At 40.3% G+C, this 25,881-nt stretch overlaps 1 protein-coding gene across 1 annotated transcript in view; it reads right to left on the minus strand.

The window, feature by feature from the left end:
- The window catches only part of CACHD1 (cache domain containing 1), a 231,837-nt gene that overhangs the window by 96,485 nt on the left and 109,471 nt on the right, over window positions 1–25,881 (minus strand). Inside the window, exon 3 of the mRNA XM_081225215.1 lies at window positions 6,819–6,967. Within this exon, the coding sequence (XP_081081341.1) occupies window positions 6,819–6,967 (149 nt within the window). The remainder of the gene's footprint in view (window positions 1–6,818; window positions 6,968–25,881) is intronic.

The raw sequence follows: 25,881 nt of genomic DNA on the forward strand, positions 1-25,881 counted from the left end.
TTCTTCACTTTGGGGAATCAATGAAGCTTTTTAAGTCTCCCCTGATGGGTATGACAGAATTCTCTATAAGGCTGAAGTCTCCTAGCTTTGGGTGGCTGGCTTCGGAGAGCCTTGAAAACAAGTTGCTTACTTACTGTAGTTCCATCAGAATATTACTTTGCTCATCTCAAACCTGGCCTAGATGCCTCAATGCCAGTTCCCGCCATGATTATCCAATTAACAAGCATTAATTAAGTGAGGATAACAGCACTGAATCCTACTTGGAGACACAAAAAAGAATAAAAATCTCAGTTCATTTTCCCAGTACTTCCTCCCTGGTTTAACCTCTCCATTGTTCCTGTTTCCTTAAATAAAGATATCAAAAATAAAAAATAAGAATGTTACCAGGCAGGAGCACCTACAAAAGAAATTGGGGAAGGGAGGACAGAAATGGATTAAGAGATGTGGAAGACAAAATTATTGACTGATTTATGAAAAAGTCAAGGGTTAGCAGGGCCTGCTGATAAAATAATAGCTTCAGACGTGCACAGGATAACCCAATCTCTGTGGCAAGCCAGGTTTCGGGGATAGAGATTCTCAGTATTATGCATAAAGGAGCTATATTTAAACCTGACAGAATGAGCATGTATGTTTAAGATGGCATATCAGGGAATGCACATGGATAAGACATTTAAAAAATTTATTAACATTATATCACATGCTAATGTGGGCCAAGCAGGTAATGAAAGTCAGGGGAATAGGCTGGGTGTAATGCGATAGGAGCTAGTGGGGACTGTGGTGAAGGGGAGAATGCAGGCTGTCTTCAAAGGGGGATGTTTGTCACAGAAGCTGACTACTGCCCAGTGGGAATGTGGACCCATCATTGTCAGATCTGATTTTAGAGAGGACAGAAATTTGGATTTCTTTTTTTTTCTTTAATTTTTGGCTGCGTTGGGTCTTCGTTGCTGCACGTAGGCTTTCTCTAGTTGTGTCGAGCGGGGGTTACTCTTCATTGTGGTGCACGGGCTTCTCATTGCAGTGGTTTCTCCTGTTGCGGAGCACGGGCTCTAGGCATGCGAGCTTCAGTAGTTGTGGCATGTGGGCTCAGTAGTTGTGGCTCGCTGGCTCTAGAGCACAGGCTCAGTAGTTGTGGCGCATGGGCTTAGCTGCTCCACAGCGTGTGAGATCCTCCTGGACTGGGGCTCGAATCCATGTCCCCTGAATTGGCAGATGGATTCTTAACCACTGCACCACCAGGGAAATCCCAGAAGTTTGGAGTTTTAAGATGTGTAATTCCTCTAAGTTTTAAAGGTAGGCAACAGATTTTAAAACTTACAAATTTAAAACCTTTAAAACATCTCGGGGAGTCAAGATAAACACACTTGTAGGCCAGATATAGACCACGGGCATTATTAGGTGTTTCTGTGTCTCTGCAATCCTTGAGAGGGAGCCCAGGATCTTGTGGACCCTCACCACCTAACCCATTACAACACAAAGTGAGCTGTAAATTAAATTACACGAGTGAATAAACTCATTCTCAAAATTATGCTATTTAAAGTAATACCATTGAAAATGAGTTTGTCTTAGATTAAACCACAGCCTATTTTTTCCCACGTTAGATAATATTAATTCTTCACATCATTCCTTCAACAAATATTGATGGAATACCTAATCACTATGCAGGACCCTGTACAAAATAATTAACTTCCAGGGCTCCCGAGTAAGAAGAGTTGACTGGTCTGAGAAGCAAAGTATCAAAATCATCTGAAAAAAATCAATTTTCTGCTGCTTTGCAGGTTCTCTCTGTTGTCATCATAGTATAACCTTCAGGGTGTATTCTGCAGAATATTTTATAATAGAGTGCTTTAAAGTCCCTCTCTCTTCAGAACTGGGCATTTTATTTTTTAAAAATATGCATTATCAAGCTTTAGTGACAAAAATCAAATATGGATTATAAATCAGTAAAAATAAAATTCTAGGCCTAAAATATAAAAATTAGCCATTGGTTAAAATCAGTCATAAAAATTTTGGCCTAGTGCTAACTTGTCCTTAATACAGTTGGAGAAGCAAGGTCAATGGGCTACAGATACAATGTTAGTAATAAATAGCTCGAGTGCTATTGGGCCACTGTTGCATTTTTAAAAATGTTTACAGGGCCCACATGTTTAAGAATGGACAAGATCCAGATATAAGACTGGTGATCCCTTATCTCAAGTCCACTTGCTTATATTTACTATAATGGCATTATTAGTGCATATGCATGTGGCCAGTTCATGGGCATAAAGAGTTTGTTTTATAGGGAATTTCCCAGAGGTCCAGTGGTTAGGGCTCTGCACTTTCATTGCTGAGTTCAATCCCTCATCGGGGAGCTAAGATCCCACAAGTTGCACAGCGCAGTCCATCCGCATCCCCCTCACCCCAAAAAAAGAAAAACGTTGTTTGCTTTATAGGACAGTAAAGTCTTACAGTTCGGAAGGACTTCTCTCAACAATCTTGAGCCCATTTTTCCTTAACTTCAATCATTACCGTATCGATCATCTTCAAAACTTTGGTCACGTTCCCTTAATATTTTCATTTTAATTAGTGCATTTTTAAAATTTAGGTATATTTATTTTAAAAAGAAACTTTATGTTGCTTCCATAAGAAAAAAAACAGTATCCCTTGACACAGAGGATAACCTGTTTTTAGTCATGTCCTTACGTTGCTTCTCAAGACTGGGAGTTCTTCCCTTCTGCATTTAACTCCAACACGGACTCCCTGAGATTCAAAATGGAGACTTTTTCGGAGGGACTGAAATATAAGAAAGAGGGACTGAAAATGTCCACAGTAGGATACCACAATGGTTAAAAAATGAAGATTAAAGCATTTTATGAGAAACTGGAAAAAGGGCAGCTAAGGATTCCTACCCTGGTTCACAGCAAAAACTTACTATTAACTCTTCGCATCTTTGAATCTTCATTAAAAAGGTGAAAGAGCCTCAATTTTATAAAGTATTTGTGCTTAGCCAATGACTAGAGAAGTGTCAGCTCAGTGCTCACTCCAAACATTCCTGCACACATTCTCTGGCAAGCGAGTTTCTTGTTTAGCCAAGAAGACTCAGTCTAACAGAAGGGTAGTTGTCACTTGCCACTTTCAGCTGCAGATGGCTGTGATCAGATCTCTCTTTAAGAGGGAACCTGTTTTTTGTCATCTGTACATCTTCTGAATACTCAGCTTTATCATCAGAACTCTTCTGGTTTTACCAGATTCACCCCAAATGGCAGTTCTTCGCTCTGTCAACTACTCCTAGTAAGGAGAGAAGATTGCATTGCAGTTCCACAGTTTCCATTCTACATTCAACACAGAAGTCCAGCCTCTAAAGCAGGAAAAGCCTCTCATACTAATCTGCTTACTCAGCATGGGTCCTGCTAGAAGTATAATTCAAGTCTCTTAGATGTTAAACTGAACTAAATGAGAAATTCCTGGAGGGCAGAAACTACATTTTACGGTTTATTATATTCACTTAAAGGTAGACCACTAGTTTTTGCCAAATGGCTGGATGGACTGCATCTCAGACCTCAAGCCTTATCCTAGCATATTCAAAATGAAAACCACTGTCTTTACTGAAAAACATTTTTTTTTTCGCGGTACACAGGCCTCTCACTGTTGTGGCCTCTCCCGTTGTGGAGCACAGGCTCCGGACACGCAGGCTCAGTGGCCATGGCTCATGGGCCTAACTGCTGGGCGGCATGTGGGATCTTCCCAGACCGGGGCACGAACCTGCATCCCCTGCATCGGCAGGCGGACTCTCAACCACTGCGCCACCAGAGAAGCCCCACTCCAAAACATTTTGATGTAAGTCTTCCCAAACTTGAGTGTGTATGCATGTATGGCCATTTTCACAAGTCAGCAAATTCTCTTCTACAGCATGGCTGCGTCTTATGTTATCACTTTTATGAATGTGACATAATTTCCTTAACTAATCTCCTATTATTAGAAATTTAGGAATATTTACAATATTCTCTATTCTAAATGGCACTACAATGATTCTGTTTACAAATTTATCTTTATAAACATGTCATTATTTCCTTGTGATATTCTTCCAAATGACCATATCAAATAAGATGCACACTTAAAAAAAATTGAAGTATAGCTGATTCACAATATTGTGTTAGTTTCAGGTGTACAGCAAAGTGCTTCAGATATATATCTTTTTTTCTGATTCTTTTCCATTATAGGTTATTACAAGATATTGCATATAGTTCCCTGTGCTATACAGTAAATCCTTGTTGTTTATTTTATATATGGTAGTATCTGTTAATCCCATACTCCTAATTTATCTAACCCCCCACTTCCCTTGGGTAACCATAGCTTTGTTTTCTATGTCTGTGACTCTGTTTCTGTTTTGTAAATAAATTCACTTGTACTACATTTTAGATTATAGCGATATCATATAATATTTGTCTTTTTCTGTCTGACTGACTTCACTTAGTATGGTAATCTCTAGGTCTAGATGCACACTCTGAAGCTCACAGAATCTTTGGTGATGCCACCCACCTGGTATAGTACTCTGCTTAGAGAAACCACGGCACCTCTCTGCTGTGTCACATTTTGCCCTAACTATTATGTTCAGTATTTGGCCCCCACCCAATAATTTTTAAATTTCTTGAGAGTAGAAATTACTCTCAAGTAGAAATTCCATCCCCTTACTCATCCCCACATTCAAACCATTCCAGATCTCAACAAATAGTAATCAAACACAATTGCGAGGTACTGGGATGAAAATGGATGAGGTGTAATCCCTGCCCAGAACAGCAGGGGAGGCAGACCTACCAACAACTACATGTGATACATTCAGTTCTACACTGTAACAGAGATGGAGGAAACTTAACTATGGGAACAAAAATGAGGGAGCAGTGAATTCCTCCAGGGCAAAGGTAAACAATGAGAGGGGGGAAAAAGGAGGTAACAGGAAGCTATGGAACGAGGCAAATTATTGAATTACTTCTTGAAACATTAATAGAAATTCACGAGGGGGGAAAATAATGGGGAGGTGACATACTGGGTAGATTTACAAGTAGACGCCAGTCAATTCAAGCTTTTTGTTTCATCTAGAGTAGTTCCACCTAGGAATTTCATGAAGATCTCCCATCTTCTGAGGCAACTTCCCCACTACTCACACTTTGAGCCAGATAATTCTTTGTTTTGCAGTGCTGTCCTGTGCATTATAGGCTGTTTGCAGCATCCCTGGCCTCTCCTCACTACATGTCAGTAGCAACTGTCCCCACCTTCCAACTGTGACAACTGAAAATGTTTCCAGACATTGCCAAATATCCCTGGGGATGAAGGGGAGTGGAAATCACCCTGGTTGAAAACCAGTGTTTTAAGCGTAATTCTAGCTCTAAGGACTTCTCCCTCACTATACTATCTTTTCTCTCAGCCAGGAAATGATTTTTTCTTTGGTTCAAAGCCCTACTGGACGCTTATTTTATTTTTAGGTTAGAGACAAACTGTCAAAAACATTAAGTTACTGATGCCCCAACTATAAAAATGACATCAGTAACGAAAAATGAAATGTTCACTATGATAGGAAAGTAGGTGTATTATGGCTGATATTTGTTCAGAACATTACGATTTGCAAAATACTTTCCTAATTGATTTTACTGAATGCTCACAACATCCTGTGAAGTATCCATCATTGATCTCATTCTAGGGATGAAGACAGGCTGGGTCAAAGACATCAAATATCTGAGACCACCTGAGTATGAAGTCCTGGAGCTAAGATTCATATCCGGACAGTCTCATTCCAAACTGTATATACTTTCCACTTAGTTTAGTAAACAACTAATATGAGCTTCTCTAGGGTGCAGACAGGCTAAGCCAGAGAGAAAGACGCATCTTAACATCACGCAGATGGAGAAATAAAATGACTTGAGGATGCTCTGTTTGCTACATAGCCCACCAAGAAGCTGTAATAAGTAAAAACTTCTTTGTGAAAGCAAAGCATCACTTAACTACCAAAAAACTATGTTGTCTCCGTCCTTTGCATAGCTTCAAGAGCACTTATTGTGCAAAAAGAAGAGTGATACATACTAAATATGCTAACATTTACACTCATAATTTTTAAAGTATGTTAACTTATTTTAGTCATTCTATTGTAACTAGCCAATTCTAAATTGGTATAATAGAGATTATTATCCACTGATAGAAAACTGTGCATACAAATAAACATTAAGTAACTAGATTATGGTCACACAGATAATTAGAGACTAAATCAAAATTAAGTTCTTTGTACCTCTAGGTAAGTGTTCTTTCCCCTCCAAGCAGTTTCCAGCATCACATGACCCTACACCCCTCCAGATATAAATATCACTATGCCAATAAATAAAAATATCCTCAACCATTCTGTTTCAATATTATCTAAAGCCACATCTACCTTGGTAGTTTTAAACACACTATAAAGTATGAAGTGGGAATTTTTTTCTACTCTTGTATCAAAGATAAAAAGCATTCCCTTAAATTAGGCAAATTAGCAGAATCAGTGAAACTGTCTTATTCATGACTCATTAGTTAACACATGAAAAAAATGTTTGCAATTTTCTAGACTTAGTCAACTCTGTACTCAAACAATGCTTGATACTTCTGAACCTGGAATTGCAGCCTGACGAAAAGGCAAGCAGGGAAGGTCCATGAGTTTCCTGGATATAGTCACACTTCTTTAAGAATTACTTGTCTTTGTTAAGGTAAAGGGCTAATTTAAGACAGGAATACATTTTGCAATAAACAAACAGGTATTTTAAATATGAATGGAAAGCCATTGAATTCCTGGTTTAAACAACAACAAAAATTCCAAGTCTTACTCCATCATAGAAGGTGGGATAGTACAGCAGTCTTGAATTGCAGTTAGGGGAGAGGTCAGGTGAGCCGTGTAGGATGCTTCTACAACTTGCTTGTTCCGGTTGACCACATCCAAGTAACGGTTGAACTTCTCTCGGATTTTTTTGGCTAGCTGTAGGATGAGAGTAAGCAAAATAAATGGAAAGACCAGGACAATAACCCACTGTACTTTTTCCTATAAGCTCATCAATTTGTGTCACAAGCTGCCTGTAGTAAACTTCAGGTAAGATAAACACACACCCAAGTCTTATTTCATTGTGTAAACTGAAATAAAAATTGAAAAATGCCCAGAAGGCACAGAAGGATACCTCAACAGCAGTAAAATAATAACTTCTATCTTACAATAGATTATAATACATTAAGAACTACCCGTGTGCTCAAATTCAGATAGAATAATACTGATTCATAAAATGCCTTGCTGGAGAAAACAAAGTCTGTTGGTATTATGGTCGGCATGACAGTGGGTATTAGGAGTTACAGAGCAACAATAGTGATTGGAAGAAAAAATGCCACTATTCATGGTTCTCGATTCCCACAGATTTTTCAGGAGGAAAAAAAACACTTGCAGGAAGGGAAATGATATTCAGTATCTTCTGCTACACAACTCCAGGGGGCGCCATTCACAGCCTTCCATGTGAACGGCAAATCCCTGAAGTTGTGCAATGCAGACATCCATACAAAACAAAATATATTGTTAGAAATAGATCTGTGTTTGGTCTGTTACACCTTTAACACGGACAAATGTCTTTCTTAACTGCTGTGAACAGAACACTTCATCATAATACACTTTCATATGGGGATAGCAAAAGCAAATTGCTAAGCCTACTGCTTTTTTCTCCATTGTTCCCACCAGATATCACAGCTTAATTAGAGATCTCTAAGGAAAACAGTGTTGTTATTCTTCCCCTTAAACGAAATGTTACCCCAATGCAATGACTGATAGAATTATTGCTAATTGGTTTTGTAGAGCTATTCATTATCAGCACACTAGAGGAGAACTAATCATCTCCTTTGGGTCATGCATCTCGCACAATCCAACAGCTTAGAGGCTGAGAACATGGAGCCAAATCAGAATATCTTCGTTTGTTATTTTCAAGTCGATTTTCAAATTTGCTTCAAACTTCCCACCTACAAGTGTCATTCTTCATTGCCCTTGGGAACAAATGTTCTATAACAGGATAAAGATGTGCTTGAAAGGACTGAAATTCCAAATAACATCTTCACAAATTCACTTCTAAAATGAAAAGGGAAATTGCAAACATTTCTTGCCCTCACACATATCCAAACACACAAACACCTGAGAAATACCCCAGTGTTTCTTCTACACATTTGGAGAATTCTAACTTAAAGTCAGATCTAGCTCATCATGATATATATTTTTTTAATTGGAGTATAATTGCTTTACAATGTTGTGTTAGTTTCTGCTGTACAATGAAGTGAATCAGCCATATGTATGTGTATATCCCCTCCCTCTTGGACCTCCCCACCCCCCATCCCACCCATCTAGGTCATCACAGAGGACTGAGCTGAGCTCCCTGAGCTAGCTATACAGCAGGTTCCCACTAGCTATCTATTTTACACATGATAGTGTATTTATGTCAAACCTAATCTCTCAGTTCATCTCAGCCTCCCCTTCCCCCCACGTCCACACATCTGTTCTCTACATCTGCATCTCTATTCCTGCCCTGGAAATAGGTTCATCTGTACTATTTTTCTAGATTCCACATACATGCATTAACATATGATACTTTTCTCTTTCTGACTTACTTCACTCTGTATGACAGACTCTAGGTCCATCCACATCTCTACAAATGACCCCATTTTTTCCCTTTTAATGGCTGAGTAATATTCCATTGTATATATGTACCACATCTTCTTTATCCCTTCATCTGTTGATGGACATTTAGGTTGCTTCCATGTCCTGGCTATTGCAAATAGTGCTGCAATGAACATTGGGTTACATGTGCCTTTTTGAATTATAGTTTTCTCAGGGTATATGCCCAGTAGTGGGATTGCTGGGTCATATGGTAGTTCTATTTTTAGTTGTTTAAGAAACGTCCATACTGTTCTACACAGTGGCTGTATCAATTTACATTTTCACCAACAGTGCAAGAGGGTTCCCTTTTCTCTGCATCCTTTCCAGCATTTATTGTTTGTAGATTTTTTGATGATGGCCATTCTGACTGGTGTGAGGTGATATCTCATTGTAGTTTTGATTTGCATTTCTCTAATAATTAGTGATGCTGAGCATCTTTTCATGTGCCTCTTGGCCATCTGTATGTCTTCTTTGGTGAAATGTCTATTTAGGTCTTCCACCTATTTTTTGATTGGGTTGTTTGGTTTTTCGATATTGAGCTGCATGAGCTGTTTGTATATTTTGGAGATTAATCCTTTGTCTGTTGTTTCGTTTGCAAATATTTTCTCCTATTCTGAGGGTTGTCAGATCTAGCTCACTGTGATATTCTAATTTGGCTCACTGCCTATTTTTTAATGGGCTAAGAATGGCTCTTACATTTTTAAATGAATTTTTAAAAGGTATTTTGTGATATTTAATAACTATATGAAATTTGAATTTTAGTGTTCATAAGTAAAGTTTTACTGAAACAGTCATTTGTTTACATAATTTCTGGCTGCTTTCATTAGGCAATTTCAGAGTTAAGTAGTTGGAATACAGATTGTATGGCTTGCTTTGCTATAGGCAGAAGTCAGAAGCCATAACATGTCCAAGATTGAGCCATAACTCCAGTAATTTTATAAAAATTTGCTCCCCATTTAGAAGTGGGGGTCCCTCTACTCCCACTGCTTGAATCTGGGTAGGCTTATGATGGCTTCTACCAGTAGCATAGAGAAAGTGACACTATGTAACTTCCAAGGCTAGGGCATAAAGGGCCATGCAGCTTCCGCCTGTCTCTCTTGGAATGCTCTCAATGACAATGCTGTAAGAAGGCCAAGACACATGGAGAGGGCACAGTCAAGTGCTTGGTTGGCAGCTCTAGGTGAGCAAGTCTTCATCCCAGTCCTTGCTCCGGATATGAGTCAAGAAGCCTTTGGATAATTCCAGCCCCCAGCCTTCGCTGATGGAACCCCAGACATTATGGAACAGAGGTGCCATCCTTGCAATGCCTGAACCACAGAATCCGTAGGCATAAAGAAACAGTTGTTTATGTCACTAAGTTTGGGATGCTTTCTAATGAAGCAACAAGTAACCAGAACAGGATAGGTGGAATTCCATCCTAAGATAAACATGTTGAAGCTAAGCTAAACAAAGCTGCTCAGACAGAAGCACTGCAACTAAATCTTCAGAATTATCGCGACTGTAGCCTGTGCAGTATAAACCTGTTGCAGTGAGATTTCAGGGTTCTTCAGAAAATCATGACAGCTGCCATACAGTGGTACTTACCATATGCTAGGCACAAGGACCCTACAATGTAGGTACTGTCATCTCCTGTCAATGAGCCACAAAATAAAAGGACCCACTCACTCCTTCAGAACTCAGAACTGTCTTGCCTGTAAAACCTGTGTGTTCACTCGCTCAGCTATGGTGCCCCAGACAAACCTAACTTAAGAGAAGCTGTAACATGATCAGCCATGGCACAGAGTGCGCTGGCCGTGGAACTAAGTGTTCCTTGGCTTGCAGAACCCAAGGGGGGGGGGTGGTTACTGGCTGATGGGAGATTGGCCCTGCCCGGGGGTGGGGGAGCAGGGGGTGGTATCTGCCTTTGGCCTCCTGGTCAGGGTGAGCCTCAAGCTGCATTCTTCATAGGCGGAGGCACTAACTTGCACGCAGAGCCCAGACACACAAGGCAATGAACAAACGGTCTCAGAAGCAAGCTCTCTCCACTAGGATTCACACCTCTTGGTCAGAAACCCCTCAGTGTTTCATACTGCGACACCCTATCTTGTTTATTTAAAACAAATAATTGCCAACATCTGTTGAGGGCTAACTATGTGTAGGGCACTATTCTGAGCACCTCACAAGCATATATCAGTTTAATCCTTCAAAGAACCCTATAAAGTACACATCTCCATCTTCTAGAAGTGGACACTGAAGGTTAAATAACTTGCTCAGGGTCACAAAGCCAGTAAGTAGTAAAACTGGGATCCAAAGCCAATAGCATTCTGCTTTAGAAACAAAGCTCTGGCCTTTATGCAACACTGCTTCACTCTGTAAATACACAGACCAACAACCTCCCTTGCCATTTCTTTTCAAACCCATTTGAACAAATGCTGTGAAATTCTCGGCAGGATACCATAAGCAATACACAGCCTCATTACTTTATAAGAATTAGATTTTTAATAGTTTACATTTCATTAAAAATTCTTCATAATGCCTATGAAAATCAAAAAACTGAAGAAGTTTAGAACTGCTAAATTCTACCACCAATATGAAAAAGGGATGGGGCCGAATTTGAAATAATGTATCCTCCAAAACAATGCCTATCTGTTATTACCTGACTACTGTGGTATCAGTTCCACTGAACTAACTTAAACTGTTCTGATTACTCCACAGTGTTCCAGTTTGTTCATAACCTGGAAGGAGAACAGAATGAATGTACCATTCCTATCCTGCAGGAAGTGAACTTCAGAATTCAGTATTTTCCTCTGGGTTTTCATCTGAGTTAATTTATCTGTCATCATAGAGTAGTAAGATGAAATTGTAATTCCTATTTTATGTGTGAAAAAACAGAGGCATGTGGAGCTTGAGGGTCTCTGGATTCCCAGGGGGTGCCTGGCCTCCTGTGACCCCACTGCCTGAGATGACCCACCCTGTGCCCTTTGGACAAGGACTGTGAGAGTCACTCACAGTAGAAACCTCACGCTCCACCGTGGGGTAGTTTTTCCCTTTCGAAAAGCAATCTCTTTTAGTATGCCAACCAAATCCAGGTTGCTCGGCAAGCATAACAATCTATTAGAGTGAAGATAGCCCACAGAAAGATTAAATCCTGAATGTATCTGTTAAACGCGAGAGAACTGGCTACCAAGGCGGAAACTTCCAAGAGGCCAGACAGATTCTGGGTGTGTATCCTGCCATGATCCCTGCAGGCAGGCGAAAACAAAGGACGTTCTCAGCAAAAAGCTACAGGTGGACCCACAATCCTCCTCACTGTAATTAAAAACATTTTTCTTTCCATGGCTCAGCTTTCATCTTTTATCCTTCTTTATCCTCTCCCCTTCATCCCCTAAGGGGTTCCTGAATGCTGATGAGATGATGGGACTGAAACCATCTTGTCATCTTTTGGGTCAATTCTTCGGCTAGCCAGCATCCAGCCACGGGTCAAATGATGAGTAGGTAGCGCGCCGGTCCCCATGGGAACAGATTCTAATTTGTCATCATCGCCAGTGACAACATTTCATCACAACATCAATGAATTTCTTTCTTGCTGACTTTCACTTCCCTTAATTTTCCCATAGACATTTCTGGCATTTGCATACTTCCCCAGAGGCCCGCCCCCCCTTTTTTAAAGCTCTTTTTACCTTAGCTTTATACTTTTGAAGAGTGGAGATGGGGTGGGCACATAGTTAGAACAAGGTAAAAGAAAACAAAAATGCAAAGGCATAGTACACACTTTATTTATGCCTCTTTCCTAAAAGGCAGAGCCAGAAGGAGTTTTGAATGTTAGGGAAAGCTTTATTTAAAATACATAACAATGACGCTGACAGGCACAGACAGGAAAGGTACCCAAGGGAACTGAAGATTCATAGCAAAATTCCTATTGAATGTAGAAGAGTTTAACATTTGACATTCAGAAACCTCTGTGCCATGGTAAGAATTTAATAGCTGATCCCCCTTTCCTTCGATTCCAGCCTTATTTACTCAAGAAAATAAACCTTTCGTTTTCCAGCAAGTTTCAGGATTTGGTTATTTAAATGTCCGCGACATAGACATAATTTTAAGTATACTTAAGCACCAGGATTTAACATCTCTGAACATCACACCATGGCTTTCCAGAGTTCAAGGAGGAAACCTTCACATTGTTTCATGTTGTACACTGTTTACAGGATATAAGAAACACCCTACCCTTGCTATTACTTTTATTAGTAACAGTTGTAACATTCCAGACAGCTCTCCCAATTATTAGCTGGGAATCTAGGCCAGTTCTTTGACTTCCCTTAGCCTTGGTGTCCTCATGAGTAGAACAGGACAACATAGTTTCAAGGGCTTCTTGTTATGTTCAAATGAAACAATGAGTATATAAAGCCCAGGATGAGTACAAGGGATTATTCTCATTGTTATACCCCAGTCTCTGGACTAGGGAGAGAGCATATGGTGGTGACAAGGAAATAATGTAGGGTTTAAATTTCCCAGTAATTAGAGCCGTAAGTAAGAGGAGAAGGACTACCTGCACGTTAACCATTTTACTCACTCATTTAGCTCATATCCTCATGCTTAATCCTCCACAGGAAACCTGGCACACGGTCTGGAGGAGAAAAAGCATTTTTTCCCTTAAAAATTAACAGCAGGGCTTCCCTGGTGGCGCAGTGGTTGAGAGTCCGCCTGCCGATGCAGGGGACATGGGTTCGTGCCCCGGTCCGGGAAGATCCCACATGCCGCGGAGCGGCTGGGCCCGTGAGCCATGGCCGCTGAGCCTGTGCATCCGGAGTCTGTGCTCCGCAACGGGAGAGGCCACAACAGTGAGAGGCCCGCGTACAGCAAAAAAAAAAAAAAAAAAAAAAAAATTAACAGTAAAATGGCACAAAGAGCTTAAGCTTTGGAGTCAAAGAAATTTGGGTTAAGTCAAGCTCTGTCACTTACTCAGTAAATGGAACCAAGGAAATTATTTCTCTAACCCTCAACTTAATTTCCTGTAAACTGGAAATAACAATAGCTGCTTCATGATACTGTTTGAGAACTAAGAGGGATAATGCTCATAAAGTATCTAGCAGAGTGTCTAACAGATTGTATGTGCCAAATAAATGGGAGTGACTGTTGTTTTACTCTTGTTGTTCTTACTACTATTATTGTCATTGTTGTGATTATTTGGGGGACTTTATGTACTGACTCAGGTTCTGTGCGTGGAGAATCCCAAAGAGCATAGGAAGAGTCAGGAGGGTTGTGTTAACACAGGGCTATGACCTTACCAGGGCTGTGGGTGCCTCTTCCACAGCACGGTGTCATGTAGGTTACATAGTTAACAGTCGTAGGTAGTTTGGGACTCTTCTGGGATCCTCTTTTTCTAAACGTAAGGATCTAATAAGACTTTTGTGTCACACTTTGCCATTTTCAAAGCATTTTTACCTGACTCGTCTCATGTGTGCCTTCCAACCACCCTGGGAGCTAGGCAGAGCAGATGTTCCCTGCCCCTTCTCTACAATCAGGAAATCAAGGCTCAGTTGTACGCCCAAGCTCATGCTGAGTAAGTGCAGAAAACAAAGAGACCATTGCTTCTAATCCCCAGCTCCACTCTCTTTCTGCTACAAGCTCCTCCAAATTGCAGAAAAGTGTGAACTCTCCCAGATCAAACGATCTAAGTTCTACTCATTCTTCCAGTCCCAGCCCCGCTTTTGCCTCTTTGAAGCCTTCTCAGGACCTTCTTTCCCCAAATTGCCTAGGACTCTGCATCTGTGCCACTCATTGTTGGTCTTTCCTCATTTAAAGATTCCATGTCCCCCAAGAAACTAATAACATAACAATAATGAGCATTTACCCACTGCTTACCTATGTGTCAGGCACTTTGAAAGTGTAACTTTATGTGATGCCTTTTTTTTTAATGCTTACGATGCTTGGTAATTGCTCTATGCTATTTTTATAGATAGTTCTGATAGATTAACCTACCCAAGGTCAATCAGCTAATAAAAATAATCAGATGGAACCCATGCTCTTGAACCACTGCACTATGCATTTTTCTTTCATGTATACCTAGCACTGAGACTTAAAAGGTTCCTTACTGTATTCATTTCCCCTCAATCTACCATTACTTGCCATATTGGAAAAACCTACTTACAGTTCAAAAAAGGGCAGATCATTTAGAATATTGCTCATATCTGGTTCAAGCCAATCAGAAACTCTGGGTCTGTCCAGTTCTCTATCTTCATCTGCTTCCTGGATAATATAAGCTGCTCTGGAGTAAGTCTTGCTGAGTAAAGAGGACCAGTTCAGAGAAGGTACCCTGATGGCAACTGGCCATAGCTGTGATGTGGCTGTCGATCCACCCTGAGCTCAGGTCTCAGAGCAGAAGAGCCTGGGCCTGGCAGGCAATGATACAGGACAAGACAGATGAAGACCCGGAGATGGGATAGGGCCCGTCTGAATTTCTAATGGCCCGCGGAGGCTTCAGGGTTGTCTGACGGATGTGTGGGAATAGCACATCCAGTGGAGAAGTGGGGCAGCCGCTGACAGATGAACTGCAGGTGGACCAGGAAGATTTATGTGCAAGGCTGTCTGGGCTCCAGGGTCACATACCCTGATCCCGGGAGAGGTGGGCCCCTGTGGCTGAGCTGGGGAGGCGTGCAATGGAAAAAACAGGAGGCAAGTGCTGACATGCCAGAGAGCCGAAGGAGGCTGAGCCCTGGGAATCGGTTGAGAGTGGCAGCTTCTCTCTTTAAGCAAAACACAGGTTTGCTTTAAAGATTATAATGGGGTTTGGTTTGGGCAGCAGTTTGTGCTAGATATTCCAGGAGAGTCACGGAAACACATAGCCGAGCCTCCTGAAAGCCAAGGTTATCAACTCAAGGGCTCAATGGGCTCTTACCCTGTTTTTCACCCCACTCTACCCTTAACAACCAGATCATAACAAAAGAAACAAAAGGAAGGGCAGGCTTCAACCCACTTCTCCCCACTTCACTGTAACAGGAGCCCTGGGCTGAGGTTCCTTTAAACCAAAATAAGCAAGTGCTCAGGACGTGAAAGTTTACAGCCTGTTCCTTCGCAAGGAAAAAGCAGCTGAACCTAGTCTTAACCTTCGAAAGACTCAAGAGGCTGAGAACTGGGGGACGGGGGAGGAGTACTGGCCACAGCGTATATGAAAAACGAACATTTTACATTACAACTTTTGAGATAAGTTTTCCTAGTTTATGAATTAGGGAAGAAAGGAGTTAAAATACGCTGGAACTTAGGAATTCTCTGGTGGCCCATGAGGGATACAGAGAAAAGGAAAGGAAGCCCAGTCCCATTACTCTTACCATGTAAAACTCCCATTTAGAGTATAAGCATCTGTGCATAACTTATAAACACCAAGTATAACTTAGAAGCATTCTAAGTAACAGGGTGGGGTGGGGGATGAATTAGAGGAACTGGGGTCAGCTGGGAGGGCTCTGGGAGCCTGCAGTTTCACTCTAGCCCACACTACTTTCCCCACACCAAATGCAGGTAACACCTCTTATCTACACTCAACCTTGCAACCTGGCCCAGAGCCTGGCACACTGCAGGGACTTGGGAAACATTTTTTGTATAAATGAAGGATGAAATGTGACCTAGCCTCCAGTAGGAGGCCAACTGACCAGAGCGTTTTAGGGTTCTTCACGGGCCCTCTGAGAGCACAAGGGTCAAATACTTGCCAGCAGGTGTCAATTAGTTCAGCAATGAAGTGGAAAGAGACTGGCAAGGAAACAAAAATCTGCCACTAAAACACGTCCTAATCTTCAACCTGGCCAAGAACTCATTAAATCCAATTCTTGGGAAGACAATCTTAAGACACAATGAAAAAAAAGCTAGATGTTTCCATTTTCTCTTTCATAATAGTAAGTTAACCCAACTTACCTTTCCAATGGAATATAACGTCGTGTCATTTTAGGACTTCATTGCAGTTCTAACAGCAGCAGGGCTTAATTACAGTTGGTCTAAGGTCTCCTACTCCCCCGTTATAAAAATATAAGTCATTGTAAGACAGCCTAATGCACATCATATCCCACTTTGTGAGCAACAAATTTTCACAATGTAGATTCCCTTTAAAACTAAGGAAAAATAATAGTACAAGGGAAAGCATCTTATAAACATTTGATTTCTTCAGTTGTTGAAGCCTGGCCTTGAGTATCCATAATCATTCGAGTCTTCAGTATGGCCTATCTTAGGAGGTAGGGGCACTCTCTCCCCTGGTCCTACATTCACACAATAAAGCCAGCTTGTAATATACTTATCTCAGTAGATAAAAAAGCCCCTTCTTGGCTTTAGTTTCAAGATACTTGAGTAGTGATAAATCAGCCCCTGAGATCTAGGGGCCTTTATGATGCAGGCTTGAAGCTTGAAGTACTAATACAGAGATAAAGTTTTTGGTTTCTGCTTTTTTATAACTAGGAAAAACAGCAACACTCACATAGACCACTTGGATGAGGTGCAAATGCTGTATGCTAGCAGGAAATGCATTGCTATTAAGACTTGCTAGAAATAACAACACAAAGTAATGTTTCCCATGTGGGTTCCACACCAGAGGAATGAGGGTATTTGCCTCAACCATAACAATTTTATTATATCCTTCTCTGAACTGTTCTGTGCGTTCCCTTGCCAAGCTGCATCTGATACCATTCTCTAACTGACAGTTGGATTTAAGAAGGTCTTCTTATCCCCTATCTGACGACAGGGAGGATGGCAAACACAAGAGCCAGGGTATGCGTGCTCTTCATTGGCTGTCTGCTTCCATAGGACTCATACTCACACCTTCCCCTACAGGGTGGTGCACGACATGAGTGTCAGTGGATGTGACAGTGACACTTCTCGATGACTTTGCAGAAAAGCCAGCATGCTCTTTGCAGCATATAAAAGGACTAAAGGCGGCTTAAGTAACAACCAGTGAGAACGCCCATGAGCAGCTATTTCAACATGATCTCTACCTGCCCAGAATCTTCTAATATTATAAATAAAGTTGTAGTTCTTGGTAAGCTTCCAATTTTATCATACCACATGTTATTTCATGGAACCAGATTTTCAAAGCATTCAGCCAATCCAGGGTTCTTGATATTAGCAGCAATTAATTCCTTTGCATCATCGCCACAAGTATTTCCTATTGCGTGAAGGAATATATTAGGGGTAAGTTGGTCCCTGCTCTTAAGTTGCTAGCTAGGTTTTAGAATACACTCTTGAGTTTCTGTTTATGCATTCCACCAGTGCAGGTGATCTGAGCTTTTTTTTTTTTTTTTAGTAGGAGCAGCAGTTTCAGGTGGAGGATGGAGTTGGGGGACAGAGGGGGGGATTTGAAGTAATCTTGTCTGCTACCTTCCCACCAGTATTTCCTGATACTATCCAACCTCGGGATACTAAAACTGTGTGTAAAAGGGGCTTAATTGTTTCCATTTTTAGTGGAATGTTCACTTCTCATGATGAAGTCTTCCTGGTTTTAGAATAAGGACTGAGACTCAACCTATCCCCTTCTACTTAAATAAAGCTTTGAGTGTTCAAGTCAAAAGCCCAGGCTTGTGCTTTTCAAGGGTCTGCGTCACTGAAAGAAGGCATTTGCGCACATGTGGATGGCAGAGATATCTGAAGAGCTAAAGCTCCAGCTGGAGCACGGAGAGATGCACATCGTGGCGGGAGCTTGCATGTCTTTTCCCCCCCCCGACCCAAAGGCCTTGCCAGCCCCTCTCAGGGCTGCAGCCTATTCTCTCCAGCTGTGCCTGCCTGCAATAGCCCCTCCTCCCGTGCCTCTGCTGATGGAGAAACGGTACCAGCCCCTTCATGTGTTCCTTCCCAAAGGGCAGGAACACCAAGTGTGGGAATTTAGGGAATGAGGAAATGGGCTACTCTGGGTTGTTGTCAAAAAACAACAGCACAAAAAACCTGTAGCTGTAATTTTCAAGCCTTAAATAGTGTGTGATGGTGGTGGTGGGAGATACAGAGAATTCCATTTTTCTATAATTGGTATATGTGTGCATATGCAAATGTAAAAATGAACACTGTGCTGTAAACATATGCATAGAGTACTTACACATAGTACAGTAGATACATAGTACATTATAACAAAATGTGTGAGTATACAGGAGGGGTGTGTGTATGAGAGAGAGAGAGAGAGAGAGAGAGAGAGAGAGAGAGAGAGACAGCGAGCAAGCGAGCAGGATTATCTCAGCTTATCTCAACACCAGGCATACATTGGCTAATGTACAGTATGTACCCCTGAAGTCAGCTGGTCTATATTTAGTCCAGGAATTAAAGCTTTCATGCATGCATACACACATATTTTCACTTCCAAATATATACAAGGATTCAGAGCATATGCTGCATATATATTTTCCTGAAAATATAAGCAAGATAGTTAAATACTTCAAATTCCAAATTGCCATTTCTTAAACAGTGAGGTGGTAGTTATCAGGCTGCTTTCTCTCTCCTGGCCCACCTTGGGTATTTTTTTTCCCTCTAAGAAGCTGGCTGAGCAGTTCCTCAAATATCCCTGATTACTGTTAAATGCTTCATATTGGGAGAGAACTTGGGAGTTCTGAGGTAGCTAAAGGTTTGTTACCTTCTCTGTGGAAACTGCACGAACGAAAGCTGTACCAACCACAATTCTACAGTAAGAATTTCAAAGAGTTATCAACTTCTACTCATGAGCAACACAAAGGAAGCTCACTATGCTATACTTAAACCCTATGGACTAGCCCAATAGCTGTAGATTTTTCACTTACTCAATTAGCTAAAAGTTCCTCTTTAGGGGGTACTATTTACCACCCCCCACCAATCCCAACAAAACAAAACAAAAATCAATAGCCCCGGGGCTTCCCTGGTGGTGCAGTGGTTGAGAGTCCGCCCCCTGATGCAGGGGACGTGGGTTCGTGCCCCGGTCCGGGAGGATCCCACATGCCGCGGAGCGGCTGGGCCCGTGAGCCATGGCTGCTGAGCCTGCGCGTCCGGAGCCTGTGCTCTGCGACGGGAGAGGCCACAACACTGAGAGGCCCGCGTACCGCAAAAAAAAAAAAAAAAAAAAAAAAAAAATCAATAGCCCCATAGAAGTTCCACAATGACACAAATTAGAAACAAGTGACTTAGGTATGGTAATAATGGAATAATGATGAACTGTGAAAAAGACAAAGGAGTTTGCTCTTTAAATAAATCAAGGACTGCATTTATTTTTATATCTTGTTTATATTCCTCCAGGATAATCCATTAGTAACAGAATGCTCTTCCTTGTAAGACACAAGTTATATCCTTGTGATTTATTAGAGCTAAAAGGCAGAAGGCACCTCCACCATTGTTTGGCCCATGTCAACTGAGTATTTAAACTCCATTTTTTCCTCATTTACCAGCTGAGTTTTCATCAGAGTACTTACAATGTTTAGACATATTTATCTTACTTTGGTTAATGTGTAATACTCTCAGGAGAGAATAAACCACCTTCCTCTTAAAAATTGAAAACATATAAAAGGATTGGCAATGGAAGAAGTATGAAAAGCAACATAGCATAGTGATTAAGAACATGGATTTTACAGTTAAAATTCTGGCCCTATCACCTAATTCAAGAATGATTTGGGGCACCATTACTTAATAGTTTTGCATCTCAATTTCTTCAACTCTAAAACAGCGAGAGGAATTGTATTTGTATCACAGGGTTGTGGTAAAATTTTAATGAGATAACTCAGGTGAAGCAGCATTTGTTAAATGAACATGAACCATCATGTCAAATACACCACCTTCTCCAAAGTGCAACACAACCTAGGTACACACTAGGTCTTGCACCCAACCCCCACTTATTAGAATTCTAGAAAAACACACATAATTTGAATATAACCAAAAATACTGCCACACTAGATGGGATCCATAGTCCAGTTAGACCACCATTCTGCCTCTCATAAATGCCTAAAGAGGGTATTTTGCTCCTTTGGGCCATCACCTGCAAGAGATTAGCAAGATATACCAAATATATGAACACATGTCTCCTGTGATTTAATTATGTCCTTGGGAGAAGCTCTTTGTCTCTCCTCCTACACTGCCAAGTATATAGTAAGTCCTCAACAAATGTTTGCTGAATTCATCGACTGTCAGAATCTCCCCCTTAAAGAGCTCATACTCTAGTTTATCCATTCATTCCCCAATATATATAAAGTATTACAGTGTGAGTTATGCTGACAAGGTCCCCACACTCAGGAGGTTTGGGTTCCCTCAACTTTTATTTTTATAAGAGGTAACAGATACTACAAATTTTCTTTCTGCTACAAAAACATTTATAGTATTTAATATTTTCTTACCTCTTCCAAAGTTTGAGGAATATCCTTTAACCACAATATTTTTGCACTTCTTTTTAAAACCAATTCAAGTTCAACCTTGCATGACTTTTTTCTGGAAAGTAGCATGATGTAGCATAATGATTTGTAAATCTTTCCTTTTTTAAAGTGGTAGACCATTAAAAAACACAAAACTTCATACTAAACTTCATACTGAACTTCAATATATGAAACAAGTAAAGTAAATTGCTGCAGGAGGGATGGAGAAGAAAAACACAGAACCTGGGCCCTTATGTTCTGTAACAGTCTCTGCAGTACCTCCCTCATATCTTTGGAAACAAAATTTTGAAAATATATAGTAGAGCATTGAATCTAAATCCCTTGAATCCCAAATTGGCTTCTCTTAACCTTTCAGTTGGGTGACCTTATACAAGATATTTCTTTGGTTTAATTTTCCTTGTCAGTGAAACTCTTCCAGCTTTTTTTTTGAGGATTATGAATTCATGCAGTAAATAATTACTGAGTACCTACCATCTACTACCTTGAGATACTTTTTCATGGTACTGAGGGTACATCAAGGACTGAAATGGACAAAAATCTCTATCCTCATAGAGCTTATATTCTATTTAAAAAGATACACAATTTTAAAAATGCATATGGAAGTCCTAGGTGATAAACTATAAGGAGATAAATAAAGCAAGAAAGAGGTAAATTAATAACATTTATAAATGGGTGGTCAACGAGGGTCTCAGTGAGAGGTAACACTTAACTAACACTGAAAGGATGTAAGGGAACAAGCCATGTGGCTCTATGAGAAAAGATTTAAGGACAGTGCTTGATTAATAATACATATTCAATAAATGATGATTATTATCATAGCCAAGATAATTTAAACAAAGAAAGCACAAAACTAGGATTAAAAATTTTGTCTCTGCCATTTTACCAGTTCTCTGAGGCCTTGAACCACTTACAGTGACCCCTCTGAGATATGGTATTCTCATGGAAAATGGGATAATAATACCTGCACTTTTTACAATGTCATTAAGCAGATAAAAATGAGAAAATATACACGGAAACATTAAGGAAACAGATAAAGAACCACATAAATATGACAACTATGGAATACCCTCTCATACTATCTTTCCAAAATGACAGATGACCATTCCATCTTATTAACAAGGCATCCAATGATTTGATAGGTAGCCCAGGAAGAAGATTTCTAAGATAAAAAATAACTTCTCTTTTGGAGACAGACCAAGAACAGTAAGAACTGAAACAGACCTAGACTGATTTCCAATAAAGGAAACCTAAACACTAACCAGCTAAACTTGCTGGGGCTCTGGTTTGAAAGAACAGTCATCTATTTGCTCTGGTCCTTGGTTGATTCACTATAAATTCCCCATCTGGGTGGCTTCAATACACCTCAACTTTTCTTTTGCCTTCCTAGAGATTTAGTGCCTTTGGTTTGCTCATTCAACAAACATTTAATAAATACTCACAATAAACACAGAGCCAAGAATAGATTTGGGTGAGGGGGTGAACTAAACCAGGACTCAGCCTAAACAAATCCCCTGCAGAAAGATGGGGGAAAGGTTGGGGGCAAAGAAAGAAAGGAATCCATACTGCTTCCAGGATTCCTCTAGTTTGAACAAGTCTGAGCCTTGAACATATTTCAGTAGGTAATTGTAAACAAAATGAGAGCCTTCAGGGTACCACCACACTACATTACACTTGGCAGGGCAACCACAAAACAAGTCTAGATTCTGGAAATATGAATATTGAGGTATAAGAGTAACTCCAGTCATTTTTTTCAGCAAATATTTACTAAATGCCTACCTAGTACCAGGCACAGGGAGCCAGAATTCAAAAGACAAAATTCCCAATTGCTCAGTTCTTCCACACCCCGTCTGTTTGTCTAACCACTGGTGTTTTTCCTTCTGTGGTCCAGTGCACAGTTCAACAACATAACCAAAATTTTCTAGAGTGGAGAGTTTCTGGTAATAGGGATACAGAACTAATACAAATGCAAAGCCAACATAAATGCTATGTCCAGTCTCACATTTCTCAACTGCCATGACTTTTTTTTTTTTTTGCGATACGTGGGGCCCTCACCGTTGTGGCCTCTCCCGCTGCGGAGCACAGGCTCCGGACGCACAGGCCCAGCGGCCATGGCTCACGGGCCCAGCCACTCCGCGGCATGTGGGATCCTCCTGGACCGGGGCACGAACCCGCGTCCCCTGCATAGGCAGGCGGACTCTCAACAACTGTGCCACCAGGGAAGCCCTGCCATGACTTTTATGTACAGCCCTCACTAGTCCCTGCCAGGGTCTTTCTGTTATCATCCTCTCTTGGAAATTCTCCTCTAAAGTTTATAGATCTTTCCTTCTGGGCCTTACCTAAGAGGATTAAATAGCAGACTAAGAACAGCAATCTTCTCACTAGTGTACTCTTATATTCATACACTATCATCTTTTGTATTCAGAAAGCAGAATACAAAATACTGAAAGCCCACTCTGAGCCAACAATATAATCTTTTAAACAACCTTGCAAGACAGACTCTTATCCCCATTTTATAGATAAAATTGATGTAGACACTGAAAAGTTAAATATCATGCCAAAAATCAAACAAAAGAGTAAATGACAGAGTCCTCCCTGGAACTCAATTTTTTCAAATCAAAAGATGAATCTCTTGTTCTCTATCCCAAGCTACAAGGAAGCTGTCAAAAAAAAGGGGGGGGAGGAGAAAAGTTTTCTAATGTTTCTGGTCTTGTACCCATGGTTTCTGAGGTCCTTTCCAGCTTTAAAATTCTACAACATCATGCTAGTTAGGACTGATTATTTACATTTTAACAAATAAAGTGCCATCTCTTTAAAACTGGTTTTCTATTCACAATCTCTTTGAAGAAAGAGCTCTTTAATGTTTTTAGGCCACATGTAAATTGTTCTGCTACTGAGTATCTTTTCTTCTCCTATGAATAAAAGGATATTATTTTGTGCAAAATCTATTTCTTGCTTTTCAGATGGATCATAATCTATTGCTTTGAACTGATCTGAATTCCTCATGACTGAGGCCTTGAGTTCATACTCAGATAAAAGAACAATTTAGAGTATTAGCACCTGCTCAGTATCAATTTCTTATAAAACCAATATGCTTCTCCTTTACTATGTCCCAGTGAATGTATTTGGTGGAACGAAACATTAAACTTTAAATCTTTCAGGCAGAATTGTCAGTGTCAAGTAACAATTCACAAAAATAATTAATAAAAACTAGACTTGTACCATAATATATTTTAAATGCTAGAGTGTTTTGAAATACCTTTGGGGGCAGAAAAATTCTTAGATTCTTGTACTATACATGTGTGGGGTAAGCTACATCTAAGGATAAACAACTGAGCTGAGATTTGAGCTGTTGACAAAGAGACAAATTAGCAGTTTGTGTCCAAGTCAACTGCCTGCTAAAACAAACAAAATCAACACTCCTCATAGGACTATAACAGAATCCAGAGTTTTTCACAATCTTCAGGACACAACCCCGATTTTTTGACAAATAAAGAAAAAGTGTGGCCAATTCTCAAGAAGAAAAGACAATCACAGCGATTAACTTCAAACGTTTGTAGATGTTAGAATCAGGATTCTAAAACAGGATTCTAAAACAGCTATTATAACTATGTTCAAGGATTCAAAGGAAAATATGCCTGCAGTGAGTGGAAAGAGAAAGAAAAGTCTCAGCAGAGAAAAAATCTATTAGAAAGAAACAAGTGAAAATCCTAGAACTTAAAAATACATCTGAAAATTTTAAAATATATTTGGAGAGGTCAACTGCAGAACAGAGATAATAGAACTGAAGTTAAAAATCAAGAAAAATTATCTAATCTGAAGGTCAGAGAGGGAAAAATTAAAAGAATAATAGAAGGAGATATCATCTTAGGAACTTATAGTAAAATATCAAAAGATTTAGCACACGTATAATTGGAGTCCCAGAAGGCATGCACAAAATGAAGTAGAAAAACTATTTGAAGAAACAATGGTCAAAATGTCCCCAGGGCTTCCCTGGTGGTGCAGTGGTTGAGAGTCCGCCTGCTGATGCAGGGGACACGGGTTCGTGCCCCGGTCTGGGAAGATCCCACAGGCCGTGGAGCAGCTAGGCCCGTGAGCCATGGCCACTGAGCCTGCGCGTCCGGAGCCTGTGCTCCACAACGGGAGAAGCCGCAACAGTGAGAGGCCCGCGTACCGCAAAAAAAAAAAAAAAAAAAAAGTCCCCAAATTTGATGAAAGATATAACTTACAGATTCAGAAAGCTCAACAAACAACAAGCAGGATAAATATGAAGACTGCTATGTCTAGGCAGCCATAGTCAAATTGCTGAAAACTAAAGATATACAGAGAAAAATCCTAAAAGCAGACATGGGGTGGATGGAGGTGGGGGGATGACAATGCATACAGAGTAATAACAACTTATGTTGACTTCTCATCAGAGACTATGGAGTCCAGTACACAGTGGAACATTACCAAAGTGCTAAAAGATAAAAAAACTGTCAATCCAGAACTCAATCTCAAGCAGAAACATCTTTTAAGAGAAAAGATAAAACAGTGACATTTTCTGAGTACAAAATATCATGAAACACTAACACAATTCGTCACCAGGAAATCTGTACTATAAGTAAATATTATAGGAACTCTTCAGGCTTAATATCAGTTGGTATCCTTAGAAATAAATGAAGAGCATTGGAAATGATAAATAGATGAGATTTATTTTTCTTTTCTTTTCCTTTGTTTATTAAATTCTTATGACAGTTTAAAGCCAAAGCAATAACACTCCCTTGTGCAGTCTGTAATATTTGTAGATGTAATAATATGATGACTCTAGTATAAAGGATAGCAGTGGAAAAATGAACCTATAAGGTTGTGAAGGTTTTAGAGTATACATGAAGTGATAGATTTTTTAAC

The sequence above is a fragment of the Mesoplodon bidens genome, assembly GCF_964165515.1.
Source record: "Mesoplodon bidens genome assembly, chromosome: 2".
Lineage (NCBI taxonomy): Eukaryota > Metazoa > Chordata > Mammalia > Artiodactyla > Ziphiidae > Mesoplodon > Mesoplodon bidens.